This window comes from Balaenoptera acutorostrata, chromosome 7 (genome assembly GCF_949987535.1).
Source record: "Balaenoptera acutorostrata chromosome 7, mBalAcu1.1, whole genome shotgun sequence".
In the NCBI taxonomy this organism is placed as follows: Eukaryota; Metazoa; Chordata; class Mammalia; order Artiodactyla; family Balaenopteridae; genus Balaenoptera; species Balaenoptera acutorostrata.
In genome coordinates, this window is record NC_080070.1 from 96,648,339 (window position 1) to 96,669,271 (window position 20,933).

Here is a 20,933-nt window from a genome sequence, read left to right on the forward strand (position 1 = left end):
GCCAATATTAAGTTTAGCTCGTGCAGAAACACACTGATTAGTATCATCTATGCAAATGAAAAATATAAATCTTATTACTGAAAAGGTGTGATTGCTGAGAAACAGAACAAATTTAGTTAAAAAATAGTTTCCATGTTAGCAAGGTAGCCTATGAGAATGTCTTATCAGCGTTAAATGATTACATGTTCAAGAAGAAACTATGAACTACAAAAACATTTCAATTAATGCTTTACTTTCCTAAATTCTTTCAAAAAATGACCAACTTTTCAGCAACTCTATTTGCGTCCAAGTCATTCTGTTAGTAGCACCAAAAAGCAGATCTCAATTAAGCAGAGCAGCATTTGCACAGGATCACTCAGGCGGGAAAAATCCTGAAACACTTACCAGTTTAATAAACTGTACAGAGCAATGACAGCATCAAAAGGGAGGAAAAGCAAACTAGAAGTATAAGGTGACAAGTGAAAGGGGGAAAGAGCTGACATAAAATAATCATTAGAAATTAAATTTTAAAAGAACAGAAAGATGCTAAAGAGCAAAAAAAGAAAAATCATCAGAGGTAAAGACACATGAATATGCCCTCATAAAAGAGTTTACCTCTTTATTTAAAAGTTTGGATAGCATAAGTAATACTAATTTGTACCTTTAAAGGTCGACAGAGAGATATTAAATAAACTGTGGTTAATAATCAATTTATAGAATATACAAAATGAAATAAACTTGTTACCTTGATTTCTCTTTGTTCAACAGATTTTTCCCATATTTGTTGATCATATGCTCCAATCTATGAAAATAAATTAAAAATAATACTACATTAAATGATCATTGTTGGAACCCATCCAACAGGTATAACTTCGTTGAATTACAAGCAACTTAATGTTTATTCAGCACAGATTAGATCCAGCTCTGTCTCAGAATTCTGTGATCAATACTGTACGGCAGTGGTTCTCAAAGTATGCTTGCAGGACCAGCAGTTTTAGCATCGTCTCGAAACTTGATATAAATGGCAACTCTCTGGTTTCAGCCCAGAATTACTCAATCAGAAATAGGGATGTGATACTCAACAATGTTTGTAAAAAACCCTCTAGATTATTCTGATACACTACTAAAGTTTAAAAGCCTAGGGCAGTGACCCTAGGGAATTTTTATTTTGAATAAACATAATTGCTACAGCCCTGGTACATTCAAGAAAAAACTCCCAAGTGATTAATTCTTTATGGAGTTATTTTTAAAGAAAAAATTATCAATATTCTACAGAAGTAAAAATTCATAAGCAGGTAGACCACAATTACCAATTAGATTAAGGTTTAAATTGAAAAATATAGTCAGGAAAGCAATTGAAGACACAGGGAAAGCATCAAGAAGTAGAATTCCTTGTACCTTCTGTGCCGATTACTCTTAGATACCGGGAAGGTCTCTGAACTATACCTTCACCTGGGCAGGATGAACAAACCATTCTTACTGTTCCTAACCAAGTTCTTCTCTGTCACCTCCTACTGTCTCCAGTTTCCACTTTATTTCCTATATCCAATAGGATACTGAAGTGGGTCAACAGCCTATAGTTTAAACTGAGAGTCTTCATTATTACCATTAATTGAAAATTAGAATCCTGAGACATTAAAATTACTTCAGATAATTACAATTTAGACACTGGAGACAGAGACCAGAGATAGGCAAAGATATGAGTAAGTTCAGGAAAATATTTTCTGACTCACAAAACCTTTCTACCCAAAAGTCCTCTTAGCTACATGTTATTTTTAAAATCTCATTTCAAGAAATGAGAAATTGAGACTATGAGAAGGGTTTAAAGATAGATATAAAGGAGCTAAAAAATGATTATTAAATCATTTTTTAAAGGTGTGACTTGTTATAAAGACTTTTTAAGGATGTACATGTGTTTGTACATTTTCTAGCAGAGAGAAAGCAACACCCAGACACCCAGTGTGGATCTGGGGATGTTCCATAACAGCCCGTCATTTCTATTATCTCTCCTACACATTACCTTATTCATTCTAATTTCTCTGGTCCTTTAAATACTGTTCTTTTTCATCACATTCCTGTGACTCCTTTCTTATTTTAAAAATCACTTTATGATATAATAATACCCTGCAAATTAAAATCTTATAATACCTAGACCAAGCCACATAGACTGAACAACTGACTTATACTTAACCAAAGCTGCTATCAGTCTCTATAAAGCACGATTAATAAGTCCTAGGTAAGCAATAACCAAATGGTTAGACCTAATGGCAGAGCTGACCTGCGGTGACTAACTGCCCCTCAATCATCTTCCTTAAAATCAGAAAAGAAGTATGGGAACATAGATTCCACAGGAGTAATTCTGCTCTAACTTGATAATTCAGAATGACTGGGCTTGATTCAATTAAAAGTTATTTTTTAAATGTGTAACTATTTCAATACACTGCATACTCTTCAGTGAAACAATAATCAAAACTAATAAAGAATAGGTACCAATATGTTTAATAATTATTTTGGCAGTATTTTGTTTTCATATACAAAACAACTACACTAGGTTCTCTTTTAAAAGAACTGTGGTTTTTTTTTTTTAATTAATTAATTAATTTATTGGTCACGCTGTACAGCATGTGTGATCCTAGTTCCCCGACCAGGGATTGAACCTGTGCCCACTGCAATGGAAGCGTGGAGTCTTAACCACTGGCCCACCAGGAAAGTCCAAGAACTGTGTTTTTATTTCAAGATGACTCAAGAATATGGACATGGAAATATATATCCCACAGTCCTAAAGTCAGGGAAAATAAAATAATGCATGTGCAATAGACCAAGTCAGAAAAGCATGCCAGTACAACCACAGCATGGTACTGAATAGCTCCAGGTTTTTAAAAAGGTATAGAAAGTCTAATAAACCTTGCAGTGAAGCAGTGACTAAAAGTGGAAAAGTTTTTTGAAGGCTGAGGTTCTTGCAAACAGCAGAATGGTGATGGGGAATATTCCTATAAAAAGGATATAAAAAGGAAAATGATGGCTTGTTTTACTGGCTAATCAACTTTTCTTCAAAGATTTGATGTGTGAGAGGAAGGACAACTTTTAATGTAATAGAATACCTTGTGGGATCTTAATTTTGTTTTTAACCAGATAAGTGTCATTTTCAATTACAAGCAATTAAATGTCTCAAAAAGTGAAAACATCAGTTCTCCTTTGCAGCAGACTTTTTTTGTTTTTAAAATACTACCAGAATGGACCCTTTAGTTACATATGCAAATTGACTACTTTACTGAAGAAAACTGTGAGGGTGCCTTTAAAGCTAAACACAGGTGCTTCAGGAGGTGTTCAGGGTTCTGCTTAGTGATGCATATGCCATTAACAAACTACCCTCACATATGAATTCAGACTGAATTGTCTCTGAAAACTGCTTCTTGGGATATGTGTGTAGTACCTCAGAGGCATCATGAAATCAGAGTGGTGGCAGGATACTAGGAGGGACAGGGAAGGAATTCAGAAGGGAAGGCTCCTTTCTGACCTAAAGCCTCACTTTCCTCCACTCTGAAATCTAGCAAGATAGAAGATTAGAACATCTGCAGCTGGGGTCAAGCTTTTCCCTTGAAAGAAACATAATCTTATGGTCAATCATAATTGAGCAAGAAAAGAAGTGAAACAGACTGAAGAGGAGAAGAACCATCTTCTCAAGGCTTAGGGTCATGGATCAAGAATAATTTGCAGGCAGTGCTAAAAAACAAAAATTAATAAACAAACAACTTGACAAGTTTTCCAAAGGTTCTATACTATTTCGGACACACACATACTTGGCAGACGTGACTAAATCACCTAAACTTGATAGCTGTTTCTTTTTTGTATTTCTTCTACAAAAAAATTAAATAACAAGGCCAAGTTCAAATATAGTTCTCTGTGAAAAATCCGGAAGAAAATAACTACATTATTTTTTTAATGTCATACAAAAGATGAAAGGAAGCTCAGTAGTAACATCTGTCTAACAGAACAGGAATTTTAATCAGATAATATGTTCTTTAATTGGGGAAAAATATTATGTAACATTTTGGCCACTTTCAAATTTCAGCTACCTCCTAACTGCTCTTTCCTGACCCACAAAATGCCTCCACTGTTTGGGTGTTTAGAAACGTGCCTAACATTCTATGGGAACAAAAGGATATATATGCAAACAATGTTTTGTTGGTAGACAGAAATACCTAGGTAATTAATGTATGAGTAGTTCTATGAATTTTCAACCATATTCTTCATGTGATAATGCGTTACAAGGAGGGAAAAACATTGTTTCTACTGTATTATAAGAGAGGACTCTGAAATCCTGATTTACATTTGATGTGCAGCGAACTGTTTTGTACATGTTAAGAAAGTAAAGTTCATTTTCTGGTGCCTGGTTATGGTAAGCAAAGTTTATCAATGCTCTGGTTATTACTCTCACAGATGCCCTGAACACCTTAAGCCTCAGGCGTACTCTCACCCAACCAGAGCTGATCTACAGTCAGCTTTTCTCACCTGGTCCCAGAAGACCAAACACTGCCCTCTACAGATTCATCCTGTATCTTCAACAACAGGTCTGGCAATCCTATATGGATCACTTACACTACTCCCTATAATGACAGCAAGGATAATTCTGAATTTTCTTTTCACAGGCTTTAATTCCTAATTACTCTGAACATAACACTTCAATTACTTCCACTTCTAAGATCGAAGCCATAAGATGCAAATGTTAAAATTGGTTTAAAAAAAAATACAAACAGAAAATATCTGAGGGACCAGTGTCCTGAAAGTGGTAAAAAAAAAATTTTTTAAGAAAAAGATGAGAAAAGAAATTGAGATACTATAAGTTAGTAATATCAAGTGGATTAAAATTGAACTAAATAGATGCTTTCTGACCTACTGAAGACCTACTTATAAAAGGCAAGTTGCTGTAGCTAATATGCTACAGTAAGTATGTATGTAAATATATATAGCAGACGTTTTAGAAGGATACATGAAAGCCATTAATAGTGAGGACAGCTCTTTTACTTTCTGCTTTATATTCACTGATCCTATATCACTTTTTCTCCCTACAATGGATAAATACTATTTTTATAAAGCAGGATTCTAACCCAGGTCTGATGAACTGCAAAGTAATTTGAATTAGTTATCTAAGAAATTAACATGTTTCTGCCAATGAATACTAACTTTACAAGGAATTATCTACCTCCACCTATCATCATTCTTATTTTTTATCTTTCTATACACTGAGACAAACAAAATGGGGAAGGGGAAAAAGAGGGGCGGGACAAGGAGAGGGGAACGAGGGAGGGGCAGTCAGGGACGAAGGGACAGAGAGGGATGAGAGAAGGAGAGAACTGGTAGGTAGAGAAAAAGACTGTCTTTGTCTAGGTGTCTGCCGGAGTCAGCTCTGACTTTTAAGGAAAAAAAAATTGTAACGAAAATGAAGGTATCAAGAATACAAATATTAAAACCCAGGTAATTAGATGGTGAAGTGCGAAAGATGTATCACTTATGATCCTGGAAAAGAAGTATCTTTGAAAAACAATTTAAAAAGCTACTCTTGGGTGATCTGATTACTACTTAGGTCATCACATTCAGAAGAGCAGTAGTTCAGATGTCAAGAGGCTAAAGAGAAGGTGTCGCTTCAAAAAGGTAGTTACCAATAGTTAATTAGATTAAGTGCTTAGATAAGAGATTTAGAGTTCACGAATAAATATAAGCAGGGCAAATGGAGGCCCAGATTTGCACGCATATTTTAAACACTTAGTTCTTTAACTAATGAATAGACATGCCATAATACTATATGTTAAAGCCCTAATTTGTCCTACTATTTCCATGCTCAGTTCCATTTTTTGGAATCTCATTCCAGAAACTCTGAAAAGCAGGCTATTAATTCTCACAAACACCAAACTGAATTTAAAAAGGTAACACAGAGCCCAAATCCACTCCTAGCTTGTCCCCACTCCACAAACATCAAAGGCCAATCATGCGCCAGGACAAAAGGAGACTACCTCTGTCAGCAAGAGTGTATCTGTTAAAAGCATAAGAAGAATACCCTCAAGGCAAAAAGTTAAAGAATCTCTTGAGACAATTTCGAAAGAAAGAAAAGAAGGGAGGGAGGGAGGAAGGAAGGAGGAAAAAGAAAGAAAAGAAAAAGAAAGAGAAGAAAAGAAAAAGTAAAAGAAAGATAACCGTCCCCTTGGTGATCCTTTCTATCCGTAAATTGATAGTAAATATATTATCTTTTCTGTGACTGTTTTTTGTACATGCATCATCAACCTTTTTAAGACCCTAATAAGCAAAGGTAATGTTGCTTTTATACCTATGATGGTCCCACATTTTAATAGTGATTCAATACCAGTACAACCCAGGATAATTAACTTTTATCTTTGAGTCTTTTTATAAAAATAAAAGTTGTCAATCAGAAAATACCCATTGTTATATTTAGTGTGTTGGTTTCTTAATCCTTTGTTTTCTCCACTGGCTTAGTTGAACAGCTCTTAATGTTTGCTGACAGAAGTGGAAAAGACCCTAGACTGCGCAAGAGAACTGGATAGTCTTATGGTCTTGGGCAAGTTTCTTGACCTCTGAGATTCTGTAAAATGGGGATAACAGAACATACGTCACAGAACTGGAATATAAAATGATAGTGTCTGGTATACAGTCAGTGCTCTGTAAATGTTAGTTCTTTCCTTTCTTGGCAAATCTCAACCGCTCCAGGCCTCAATTACCTCATTTCTAAATTGATGAAGTTAACTATATTTAAATTAATTTATGACACCATTTATACTCACTAATGATGAGTTGGATGGCTATAGATAATTTCTTTATGTACCAGTATGGGGAGAGAAAAGATTCAGCACTACTATGGAAAAAAGCAGAACCAAAAGTGTAGCTAGAAATATCTGGGCAGAAGGTACCAAGAAGAAAGCAAAAACAACGGTGTAAGGATAAGTGTCCTTTTCTTAATTAAAAACCAATATAATAGGTTTTTAGAATTACTTACAGTTTATTAATGAAACCAGAGCTGTCAACACCCAAAATCTCATTTGCCCAGACAACTAAACTATATGGTTTTTCACTCTCACAATGATCTATCTACAAGCATGATAAGAAACAGAGACTGAGGGGTTGAGCAAACTAACAAAATTAAAGTTACTGAACAAAATAGTAGATCTGAGAATACTGATCACCAATGAAACATATCTATAATCCAAAAAATTATGTTGTCATGGTGGACATGCTGAAATTATATGGGGCTTCTGTTCATATTACTAAAACATACTGAAGAAACAATTAGGGCCATTTAAAATCATTAGGATTACTGATTAATTTTCAGACAAATCTCTTCCCAGAATTAGAAACTAATTCTTCTGACTTTTTAAAACTTTTTAAAATTTATTTTTATAATCATTTTTTAATTGAAGTATGGTTAATTTCCAATGTTGTGTTAGTTTCAGGTATACAGAAAAGTGATTCAGTTTTTTTATTTATACACACACACACACACACACATATTCTTTTTAAGATTCTTTTCCATTATAAGTTATTACAAGATATTCAATATAATTCCCTGTGCTATACAGTAGGTCCTTGCTGTGTGTCTACTTTATATAGAGTGTGTATATGTTAATCCCAACCTCCTAATTTATCCCGCCCCCCCCCTTTCCCCTTTGGTAACCGTTTATTTTCTATGTGAGTCTATTTCTGTTTTATAAATAAGTTCATTTGTATCGTTTTAGATTCCACATATAAGTGATATCATATGATATTTGTCTCTGTCTGACTTCATTTAATATGATAATCTCTAGGTCCATCCATGTTGCTGCAAATGGCATTACTTCATTCTTTTTTTTTATGGCTGAGTAATATCCCATTGTGTAAATATACACCACATCTTCTTTATCCATTCATCTGTCGATGTACATTGAGGTTGACTTTTTTAAACTTTTAATTTCAAAGTAAAGCTCTCAACACTTTGAATATCAAATAGGTTTTCACTGTTTTTTGCTCATAACTACTGCCTCTCAAACAAATTTGGCTGTTGAATGCCTAGGAGGAATATCTGAGTCCTTATGACTGCTCCTATGTAAAGCCTTGTTTCTAACCTACTATGTATCTTGAATAGCTCTCCTATCCTATTCTCTTGCTTTTACACAATTCCTATTTTAATCAACATGTTGTCCAATGTTTCTGATTCTCCATTACACACATGCACACATGCACACACACAAACATTCCTACAATAGTCAAACACTCAGGTAACTTTAATGATGAGGATCAAATAAGGAAGTTGAATCATTTAATTACACAATATAAACTATGAATGATGATGATGTCAGACAAAAAGGTATGGTCTGAAGACATGGCAAAAGCTAGTAACTCTTTTGAATGTATAACAACTACCAAATTATTTTACCAAATCTTTAGCTCTTCTGAATCAGTCTTTTCTTAGAACTCTAAAAAACATATGAGAAGGCAAACCACAGAAGCCTTCTAATCCAATAATTAAAATATTGCCCTATAATTCTAGTTATTGGGGGAAGGGAAGGACCTAAAATGGGTAAGTATTCAAAGTTAAGATACGGTTTCTCCCACTATCCGAAATTAGAGCATTCCTGTGAAACTGTTCGTAGGCCAAAATGGCGTAAAGTGAAGCATCAGTTACCTTAAGACACATCTTGCTAACAGATGCACAAAATAAATCGAGATAAATCACAGATGCTCAAAGACATAGTTCAAAGCTATGGCAGCTGGGATGCTTCATGTAGTTCCTAGGGAAGGAGCTTGGCGGTGCCACTCTTGCTGCTTGGGGCGCATGCTGCCGCTTGAACAGCTCACTCACTGCAAAACAAACGCTGAAGGCTTTTTCACTTTTCACCTTTTTTCATAAAAGCAAAAATCCTCTTTGGATTTTTTTCTGGTAGCAAAAACAGGTACCAACGTAGGCTTTTCGTAAAAGCAAAGTGGTGTGAAACAAATTTTCAAAAAGCCGGGGATACCTGTACCCTAACTGGGGAGAGAAGTGTAAGTCATGGAAAAAAATATGAATAATTATAAGCAAAGAGGTTTCTTTGCAATCTCTTTGCTTCAACTGTCATTTATTTCTTCTGCTATCAATTATTAGCAGAATCATATCATAACCAAAAGTATTACTACAGAAAAGCAAAGCTGCTTAAGTAGAAGGCAAATTAAAAAAAAAAACTTTTTAAAGATTAAGATCTTTTTGGGTGGAGAATATAATTTTTAAAGGAAGAAAACAGATTTCTGGAATTCAATCCATTTTAAAATACTACATATCTAGCTGGCCTCTGGCATTTGGATCAAAACATCAAAGTTTGAAAACACATCCTCATCTACAGATACTAAAATCTTGTTAATTAGCAAAGATTCCATTCTTTAAAAGTAATAACGGCTAAGGCCATTTAATCTCTTCCCACAGATTGTGTCAGGCTATGCATCATCTAAAACCACACTCTTCCCTGCATTAACCCTAAGAATAGTATTTTACAGGTTACATACATATAATCAAATCATGAATCATGACCAAGTTCCTATTGCCTAAGGAAAGCCAGTTAATGATATAGTAAAACACTGATTCAAGTTTAGAAAAAAAGAAGAGTATTCTTTAATTCAACAAAGAGAGATGATCATGGTAGAATCTGCTTCTAAGAAATTATAAATCCAAAGAAAAAATATTCAGTTACTTATAATTCAAAGCAGAATGAAGTAAGGACTATTGCACTATACATCAGCAAGAGTTGGTGTGAAAATGAGCAGTATTTGTGAGGTAAAATGTACAAGAATAGGAAACTTACTGGATATGGGGACATGGGAAAGAGATAAAGATGACCATTTCTGGCTTAAGTACCTGGAGCTTCATGGGGATCATTAACCATGACATGGAATAAAAAAACAGGTTTGAGAAAAGCTGTTGGAGCTCTAAGACAGCTAGGAATTATGTCTGAGTTCAGAGAGTTGGGAAGGTAAAAAATTTGGAACTCAGCAGCATAAACTAGGTGTTTTGATATTATGTGGTCAATTTGATAATCTAGGGAAAGAGAATAACTTAATGAGATAAGAACAAAATGTTAAGAAGGATAAATATTCAACTGGAGGGGAGAAGTATCAAAGTCAGGTAAGGAGACTTAGAAAAATTAGGTAGGGAGAGACTGTATAGTATATTAATATATATGATAATTAAAGCATTATATATACTTATGTATATAAAAGCAATATAGTGTATATCTATAATAAATAGCAAACAAGGAAAGAGTTTCAAGAAAGAAGGTAAAGAGAGCTAAAAATACTGAAACATTTTGAAGTCATTTTGTAGTTAAACATATTCATGTCAAATAATCTTAATCTCATTTAAATAGCAGGCAAAGTCCTTAGCTGAGATATGGAAGCTGGGGAGTTTGGGAAATGGGTGACAATACAGAAGGTAAGAAACAACCACTCGGGGAGACAGAATACAGTACCAACTAGAGTGACTTAGAGTAAGGATTCCAGGAAGAGCAGATGCAGCTGAGTTGGTATTAGAAGCAGTCAGCTGGGAGTCAGCTGAGTTATGTTTGTATTTTCTCTTTCACCACCAAGGCTCAACAGTCCAGGATCAGGAGGGGAAGAATTAGATACACACACACACACACACACACCCTGCCACCAAATACCTACAGTATGCCAAGCATGATGCTATGCACTTGGCAAGGCCCTTCAGTATGTCTTCAAACCGTATAGCTTCCTTTCTCTTTCTCCCTGCTTCTCCCAAACAATTCAGTACTACAGCCATTAGATGGGGCAGAGTCATGGGGGACCCAAAGCAGGGTGTCAGAGAGTCTGACACATAGGGGTGACAAGGGCAGGGTATCAGCCAAAGTGGAGTGTAGAGGGGGACCTTGTGGGGTGAGGGGAATCACAGCCTAAGCAGGATAAGGAGGGTGACCACATGCGGGAGTGACCCAGAGCAGCAGGGCGAGGAGGTCATCCTCTTGGAGGATATGCTCATGTGGGGTGTCAGAGCCCAAGAAAGACGAAGAAGGTCTAGAATAAAGAGCTTGAATGGGATGGTATGGCAGCTGAGATGGGAGACTGGTTACATATATAAGGACTGATGTCTCAAAAGCCTGAAAATGTTCCTCTCTGTTTACTCAAAAATCTCTGTCTATAAAGCTATTAAAGAAGTAAGAGATTATTAGTTCAATGACATGAATGCTATATGTAAATAGGAGAAGGGTTTAATAAATAAATTATGGCATATTTATATAACAGAATATTATACTCTTTAAAATTATGTTTTAAAAGGATATTTAGTGACATGGGAAAGTACTTTTACATGAAAACAGTATATAAAAAAACTAAATACAATATAATCCTAATTTTGTTGGGGAAAATTCACAATGTTAACAGTAGGGTAATTGTGTGACTTTATTACACTTACTGCATTTTCCACTTTTCGTATTGTAGACATGTATTACTTTTAAACTATGATTGAAACATCATTAAAAAAATCAAGAGGAAATGGAAGCTAATATCATCTGAGTAGCATCACATATTAGGTACTGGGCTAGGTGGTTTTGAATACATTTTCTCATGGAAAAGTACTGTGATAGAGGGGGCAAGTCGTTAAGAAAGCAACTGCCACTTCTCAAAATCAATTTAAGTGTCATTATAAAAATAAATAAGGCTTTTCCTATGAGTTATATAACAGAAATTTTCTGCTAAAAAGTTATATCTTAATAACAAAACTGTCAGAAATTCTAGTACTATAAAAGGGCAGAGAGATATCTACATCCTAGAATATCAAGGGAAAAAATGAGTTAAAGAGGCAAAATGCTAAAATATTTGAAGTGCCCAAGAAAACAACAACATTCCATACAGGACTCTTGTGGCAGACGGGTAACTTAAATTGCATTAGGCTGTGATGAATGAATTCAACTGATTCACACAGGAAAGGGAGGGAATGGAAGGAAGGGAACCTGGCAAACAGCTCTGTGGTAGAACTGGGAGAACTCCAAGTTCTGGAAGAAGCCAAGGAGAGAAGGCCCTCATCAGCTCTGGCCTCTGTAGCAACAAGTAGGGGCTAGCCATATGGCAGAAGGAAGCAGCCATGGACTGTCTCTTCTGAATGCTCTCTTGGTATTCCCTTTTAGTCCTCAAGAGATTAAAAAGATTAACCCTTAGAGCTAGTGAGAGCTAGTGATACAGTGTAATATCAGGGGTCCTCAATAGCCCCCAAGTGTCAAGCCCCCATCTTTAATTAGCAGCTGTAATCTGTAACCTAAAGATTAAAAAGCAAGTATATAGTTGATTTAACACCTCTCATTTATACTTAAGAAAAATCATTAAATCACTAAGAATAAAGGACTGAAGTCCTGCTATACTCTGAGGAGGACTTTAAAGGACCATATCTGTGTAATTTGATCCTATACATACCCCTCCTCCACAGTGATCCCAGGCTAGACAGCTGACTCAAATTGAGCCAGTCAAATTCTCTCTCCATTCCAATGTGAGGTGAACAGGAGAAACAGAGATGGATGACTAATAGAGGTGAATAAAATTAATATAACAGAGCCCTACAGAGAAGTTTCTAGAAATTCTGAGGGGCCCAACATAGTCCTGGTTTGTCTTTCCTTCCCAGGTCTTGGCTGTCTGCTGTTGGCACAGTTTACGTGTGTAGTGAAAAGTAGAAGCAGAACACAGTGGTGTTTTTTCCTGGCCCAACTTTAACGAGAACATTGCTGTTAATGCAAACCAACACCATGCTGCATAATTTATGAAGATTGTTTATTTTCCAACTTGCTGGTACATGGCAGTGTGTTCTCAGTGAATTTATTAATCAAGGTACTGTCCAATTAAAAACCTTCCCCAAGAAGTCATCTTGGCAAAGATAATTTAACTTCTACTTTTCTACTTAACCTAACCTTGCATCATGAATTGTGAGAAGATCCTGCTAGTGAGGAAAAAAAGATTATTAGTTGCTATTATTAATCATAGGAAAATAATTCAAATATGCCTTACTTTATCAATCAGAGGGTCAAAAACACATTACTCAGGGTGAATACTAGAGTTCTATTTAACAATCCTATAACATTAATTCCCAGGTGTTAAAGTTTTTACAGCCAAAACTATAAAATTTAACATTACGCAAATAATAATTATTTGAATTTTTCAATAAATGTTACTTCAACAATTAGAATGGAAATTATTAAAAATAGTTTAAAGAAATTATTAAACTATTTAAAATAGCTTTTTAAAAGCTATTCATTACTTAAAATAAACAGCTTAGTTTAAAAAAAAAGGATTCATTTCTTTAGCTTCTAAGTCATCAAAATACAGTGAAAGGCCAAATGTAGACTCTACTTTGTCTTCACTTTACCACTAACAGTGCTGCACATGTTTTATACATCAAGCTTAAGGAAAAAAACTACCCCCTCCCTAAAAAAAAAAAACTTCATCTTCTCACCTAGTCCAAGACAAGGCATTCAGCGACAACACAGATCATAATTCTCCTAGCCAAACACGCATTTATAAAAATTAACTTACTTAAATAACAATGGCCAAAACCAAGCTAGTCAGGATACATACAAGACTTCCAGTAGATTAAGCAAATACATTTAAGCTAAAATTAGAGTTGTACGAATAAACAGTAACTGCTGCTCCACTTATTGAGCGGTTGTTGCTCTGTCATGGATTACAGTCCAAGCAGGAGACAAGACGCACAGGACGTATTTAATGCCACCACCCACAACCACCTGAGAGCCCACAGCAAAGGGAAAGAAAAGTGGCAGAAGAAATAGGCCAGATTTGGATATCATGTTGGGAGCAGAATCACTCTCAGTTAAGGGAGTGCAGATTCTGTAGCCTATTCCAACTGGGTTTAAATTCTGGCTCCATCACGCATTCTCTATGTGACTGTGGGGAAACCACTAGACTTCTCTGAATCTTAGTTTCCTCAGTTATAAATTCAGGATAATGGCAGTATTGCCTATTTCATAAGGTTGTTGTGATAATTAAATGCAGGTAACGTACTTAGGACAGTATGTAGCACATAGTAAGCATTCAATGAATGTCACCTGCTATTATTATTCAACTAGTTCAACAACCATGAAATAGGAAGACTTGGGCCAATTATTTTACTTATACAATATCATTTAATCCTCATTTGTTAAAGAAAATTAAACAGACATAGAAAAGTTCAATAATTTTCCCAAAGTCACAAGACAGCAAATGAAAGAACCAGACTCAAACATAGCATGTCTGACCACAAGGGCCCTGCTTTTTGTTTTTTTCTCCTGGTTGATTTTCAAGTTATTAAGACTCAAGAGTATCTGTATGTGGTACAAATTCAAACTGTGTCAAAGTGAAAGGGAATGTTTATTTTTAAAACTCTCAGACTCTGTGCGAGAACTTTCTCAAAAAACATTCAGACTTATGGTTACCAGTGGGGAGGGGGGATGAGGGAGGGATGGACTGGGAGTCTGGGGTTAGGAGATGCAAACTATGACATTTAAAATGGATAAACAACAAGGTCCTACTGTATAGCACAGGAAACTATATTCAATATCCTGTGATAAACCATAATGGAAAAGAATATAAAAAGAATATATATATATATAACTGAATCACTTCACTGTACAACAGAAATTAACACACTGTAAATCAACTATACTTCAATAAAAAAAAATTTTTTTAAGTCAACATTTTTACCCCCATTTTGAAGATGAGGAAATTTAGTCTCCCAGGGGTTGAAATAACTTGCCCATGTCAGACAGCTTTTAAGATACAGAGTTTGGATCTCATTTACAGATACAGATACCCACAGGCTGGCATTCCATTACACAGTGCTACCTTCCAAGATAAATCTTAATTTTCTTTTCTCAAAATAACAGCAATCTGTGGAAACTACTCTCTCTTAGTAGCAAAAACAATTTCAAATTACTTTTTTAGATAAGAATTAAGTAAACATACCACCTATTTCAGATATATCCATTCTTTGACTTGCCAAGATTTGGGTTTTTTAATATTTATTTATTCATTCATTCATTCATTTCATTTATATATTTATTATTATCAATTTATTTATTTTGGCCCTGCCGGGTCCCAGTTGTGGCATGCGGAATCTTAGTTGCGGCATGCACGCGGGATCTAGTTCCCCGACCAGGGATCAAACCCGGGCCCCCTGCACTGGGAGCGTGGAGTCTTACCCACTGGACCAACAGGGAAGTCCCAAGATTTGTTTCTAATCAATCACATTCCCAAGAATACCTATCACTTTTCCTTTGTATTCATGATTGTAGTTTTTAAAAGTCCAATTTTATTGCTTTCTTTGCATGTAAGACTTAACGCAACCTGGAAGAATGAGAAAAGATCCCACACCAAGGCACTTTGCGCAGGGTGAGGAAGAAATGTTTTTTAAACATAAATGTATATATTTAAAATACCTTCTCAACTGTATTGTTAACTACTTTACTATTTTATAAGAGGTATGGGGTATGATTTACCCCCTAAACACAACTTGTTTTAGGTTTAAAGGTTCTGCCAACCTTGTAAATTCCCTGAACAGGGTTTCATCAGTCTAGTAAAACCATAAAACTAAAGGAGCACATGAATAGGATAATTCCATAGATGTTTTACTGAATCAAACTGTAGATTAAAATTATAATACCAAAATAATCAATTAAAAGAAATAACTATGCAAATTAAACCACCAAGAGATGGCACTTCACAACCACTTAAATGTCTATAATTAAAAAAGACATGGGACTTCCCTGGAGGTCCACTGGTTAAGACTCCGCGCTTCCACTGCTGGGAGCACAGGTTCGATCCCGTTCAGGGAATTAAGATCCCACATGCCACACGGCACGGGCAAAAAATAAAAATAAAAAGACAGACAATAACAGGTTTTGGCAAGGATGTGGAGAAAGTAAAATCCTCATATAATGCTTGTGGGAATGTAAAATGAAGCAGTCACTTTGGAAAACAGTTTGGCAGTTATGACCTGGTAATTCCACTCCTAGTTATTATCCCAAGATAAATGAAAATGTATGTCCATATGAAGATATGTACGTGAATGTTTATACCTGCACCATTCATAATAGTCAAAAAGTGGAAACAATCCAAATGTCCATCAACTGTGAATAAATAAAATCTGGTACACCTATACAATGGGATTCTACTCAGCAATAAAAAGGAATGGAGTACTCACATATGCTACAACAGGAGTGAAACTCAGAAATAGCATGTTAAGTAAAGAAGCCAGACACAAAAGACACTAAAGGCAGAAAAGGCAAATCTATAAGATACAAAAAGTAGATTAGTGGCTTCGTGGTGGTGGGGATGGGAAGGAGGAGTGACTACAAATGAGCAATACATTTCTTTTGGGAATGATAGAAATGTTCTGAAATCAGACTATGGTGATGGTTGTACAATACCATAAATTTAGTAAGAATTATTGAATTGTACACTTAAAACAAGTGAATTTTATCACTTTTAAGTTACATGTCAATAAAGCTCTTTTGTAAAAAAGGAATAGCTATGTTTTTGTAAAATTTCTTTTTTTTTTTTTTTTAATATATTTATTTATTTATTTATTTATTTATTTATTTATTTATTTTTGGCTGTGTTGGGTCTTCGTTTCTGTGCGAGGGCTTTCTGTAGTTGCAGCGAGCGGCGGCCACTCTTCATCGCGGTGCGCGGGCCTCTCACTATCGCGGCCTCTCCTGTTGCGGAGCACAGGCTCCAGACGCGCAGGCTCAGTAACTGTGGCGCACGGGCCCAGTTGCTCCGTGGCATGTGGGATCTTCCCAGACCAGGGCTCGAACCCGCCTCCCCTGCATTGGCAGGCAGACTCTCAATCACTGCGCCACCAGGGAAGCCCTGTAAAATTTCTTTAAATAAAATAATATGACAAGCATTTAAAGGAAAAAAATATATATAGATAGTCAGAATTTGGAATGAAAAGAATTTTCCATTAAGTTTTGACTCCTAGCAGGCTTTCCATCCCTATACCTAGAAGACTGCTTCTGCTTTGTGTGTGTTTGTGTGTGTGTGTATATTCTAGATGATTAATTTTAATATTGCCCTCATATTAACTTGAATATTTACAGGATTTACTTTCCAAAGGATCTGAGATATCAAAACATTATGTAGTGAAAATTATAGTTCACTGCAACTAAGAAAATGTTAATATAAAGAAATTGTCTATGCTGTACAAATACCTGTTAAATTTATATTATTTGGAATTTCAGGATTCCTCTGAAAATATGTATATGTATATGAAACTTGTTTGAAATTATTAAATTTCCCATTTTCTAGAAATCTCTCCCCCAATCCTTCCACTCAGGAAATCATGTAATAAAAACATCAGTATCAGGAGTATTGCTTGAAAAATAATACACGTATGAAAATTATGGGAAACTTGAAAGTAAAAGTGAAGAAAGTGTTGGTATTGGGTCATATTCACTGAAAAAAACCTTTTACATCACGCAAGACGTCAATAAGAGGTATCTATCTTTAAAATAACACCTACACTGTAGCATGAACTGACTGAGACCCTAACATGGATGGAAGGCCCCACCCCTGGTTACTAAAAGATATTAACTGCCCGTTGAGGCAGTTAATGCTGTTAATAATAATAATAATAACAAGAAATAGCATTTGACATTATTTATCAAATGCCAGACACACTTTCCATGTACTAACTTAATAAATCCTCACAATTCTATGAAGTAGATATTATTGCTATCCCTATTTTATAGTTACAAAAATTTAGGTTGTACAAATTTTAACAGTAAGTAGAAGAATATAGGAATTCAAAACCACATGGACTGGCTCCACAAATGAGGCCTTACCCATCAGTAATTTCATTCACACCCTTACACAAAAACCACCCTATATTCTTTTACCTTGGCTCTGATCACTAAGAAGTGTCTGGGAAGGGTGGCATTTAACCCCTAATCATTGTCAGATACTTCTGTCTCTACTGACTCTCCATGGCTGCCTTGCCAGCTGGGAAGCTGTCAGGCCTATTAAGAAAGCAAATGAGCCCAAGCACCAATGGTCAGCTAATCTGTGACAAAGGAGGCAAGAATATACAATGGAGAAAAGACAGTCTCTTCAGTAAGTGGTGCTGGGAAAACTAGACAGCTACATGTAAAAGAATGAAATTAGAACACTCCCTAACACCACACACAAAAATAAGCTCAAAATGGATTAAAGACCCAAATATAAGGCCAAACTCTATAAAACTCTTAGAGGAAAAACATAAGCAGAACACTCTTTGACATAAATCGCAGCAAGACCTTTTTTGACCCACCTCCTAGAGTAATGAAAATAAAAACAAAAATAAACAAATGAGACCTAATTAACTTAAAAGCTTTTGCACAGCAAAGGAAACCATAAGCAAGATGAAAAGACAACCCTCAGAATGGGAGAAAATATTTGCAAATGAAGCAACGGACAAGGGATTAATCTCCAAAATATACAAACAGCTCATGCAGCTCAATATCAAAAAAAACAACTCAATCAAAAACTGGGTGGAAGACCTAAACAGACATTTCTCCAAAGAAGACATACAGATGGCCAAGAGAGACATGAAAAGATGCTCAACATCACTAATTATTAGAGAAATGCAGATCAAAACAACAATGAAGTATCACCTCACACCAGTCAGAATGGCCATCGTCAAAAAATCTACAAACAATGAATGCTGGAGAGGATTCCCTCCTACAATGTTGGTGGGAATGTAAATTGGTACAGCCACTATGAAAAACAGTATGGAAGCTCCTCAAAAAACTAAAAATAGAACTACCATATGACCCAGCAATCCCACTACTGGGCATATACCTGGAGAAAACCATAATTCAAAAAGACACATGTACCCCAATGCTCATTGCAGCACTATTTACAATAGCCAGGACTGGAAGCAACCTAAATGTCCATCAACAGAGGAATGGATAAAGAAGATGTGGTACATATATACAATGGAATATTACTCAGCCATAAAAAGGAACGAAATAGTGCCATTTGCAGAGACGTGGATAGACCTAGAGACTGTCATACAGAGTGAAGTCAGAAAGAGAAAAACAAAAATCGTATAATATCACTTATATGTGGAATCTAGAAAAATCGTACAGATGAACTTATTTGCAAAGCAGAAAAAGAGACACAGATGTAGAGAACAAACTTATGGATACCAAGGGGGGAAGGGGAGGAATGAATTGGGAGACTGGGATTGACATATATATACTACTATGTATAAAATAGATAACTAAAGAGAACCTACTGTATAGCACAGGGAACTCTACTCAATGCTCTGTGGTGACCCAAGTGGGAAGGAAATCCAAAAAAGAGGGGATATATGTATACATATAACTGATTCACTTTGATTTACAGCAGAAACTAACACAACACTGTAAAGCAACTATACTCCAATAAAATTAAATAAATAAATTAAATATTGATTTCTCAACAAAAAAGGAAATGAGAATATACAAAACTCCTCCTGAAGTACAAATCTACTCAGCTCTAAAAATATGTAAAATAGTTAACATTATTAGCAACCACAGGGTAACCGTAAGGATTAAATGTGCTAATACATATTGAGCTAACAGCAGTAACAGACATATAAGAGCTCAATAAAGGTTAGCTATTATGTCATTTTGATGAATTACCTAATGCTTCCCTTTCCTTAATAACGCAGCACGAGACAAGGAAGGAAGGTATATGCCTTATTTGCATTCTTTTAATATTTATCATAAGATATACTCTGGTTTATTATTCTAAAACATAACCCCGACTAAATGATGCATACATATTATGAATCAAGACTACAATACCTTCCTTGTTTACATATTTCTAACAGTTTACTATAAATAGCATGAAAAGCTGTATCATATTTTTAAAGCAATTTAAATGCCAAGAGTATTAACATATCTTGGTTATATAAATACATTTGTATTTTAGAAAATACCTGAGACTTCCCTGGTGGCGCAGTGGTTAAGAATCCACCTGCCAATGCAGAGGACACGTGTTCGAGCCCTGGTCCGGGAAGATCCCACATGCTGCGGAGCAACTAAGTCCGTGCGCCACAACTACTGAGCCTGCGCTCTAGAGCCTGCGAGCCACAACTACTAAGCCCGTGCGCCTAGAGTCCGTGCTCAGCAACAAGAGAAGCCACCCCAACGAGAAGCCCACACACCACAAAGAAGAGTAGCCCCCACTCGCTGCAACTAGAGAAAGCCCGCGTGTAGCAACAAAGACCCAGCACAGCCAAAAATAAAAAATTTTAAAAAAATTAAAAAAAAAAAGAAAATACCTAACATATTATTGCTGCTCATTCAATCATTTGAAATAAAAAATGAGATCATGAAACATATAAGTTATTCAACATCAAACACATTAAACTGTTTAGCTTCCTTCCACTTACCTATATAAGGTAAAATCAATATGGAGAAAAAGTTAAGATAACTTGCTCTTGGGTGCTCAGTCCAGATTCCCCAGAATTAGAACCTGAGGGACCTGGACCACTATAATCATTGGGCAAGAGAAGGTTTGCTGTAATTGCAAGAATCCAGGTAGCCAAAATTGCTACTGAAGAGTGACTACAGGTATGCCTACAGAAGTTATACTGTTCATCTTCACTATGTAGAATTAGGAGAAACTGTGCAGAGGAAGAAATGAACCATTTATCCAGATAGTACTTTAGACTGTGCGAAAGTACTAATCTTTGGTAAGCGCTTTGGAAAGCATCTGCAATCTTATACTGTACATACTAGTACTATATATATTCTTATACTGATGAGACAACTGAGGCTGTCAGAAAGTTCTGCACCTAGTATTTGGGGGCAGAAACCCAAGTTCTGACTTACAACGCCATGCCTTTTCCACTGCACGACACTCTTTTATATAACTTGACCAGTATTTTCCTAAGTATGTTCCACAGATACTCAGGG

At 35.7% G+C, this 20,933-nt stretch overlaps 1 protein-coding gene across 6 annotated transcripts in view; it reads right to left on the minus strand.

Moving 5' to 3' along the window:
- The window catches only part of PHTF2 (putative homeodomain transcription factor 2), a 177,496-nt gene that overhangs the window by 104,464 nt on the left and 52,099 nt on the right, over nucleotides 1-20,933 (minus strand). For all 6 annotated transcript variants that reach the window (XM_057549548.1, XM_057549549.1, XM_057549551.1 and 3 more), the window contains exon 3: nucleotides 725-781. In XM_057549548.1, coding sequence (XP_057405531.1) covers nucleotides 725-781 — 57 coding nt within the window. The remainder of the gene's footprint in view (nucleotides 1-724; nucleotides 782-20,933) is intronic.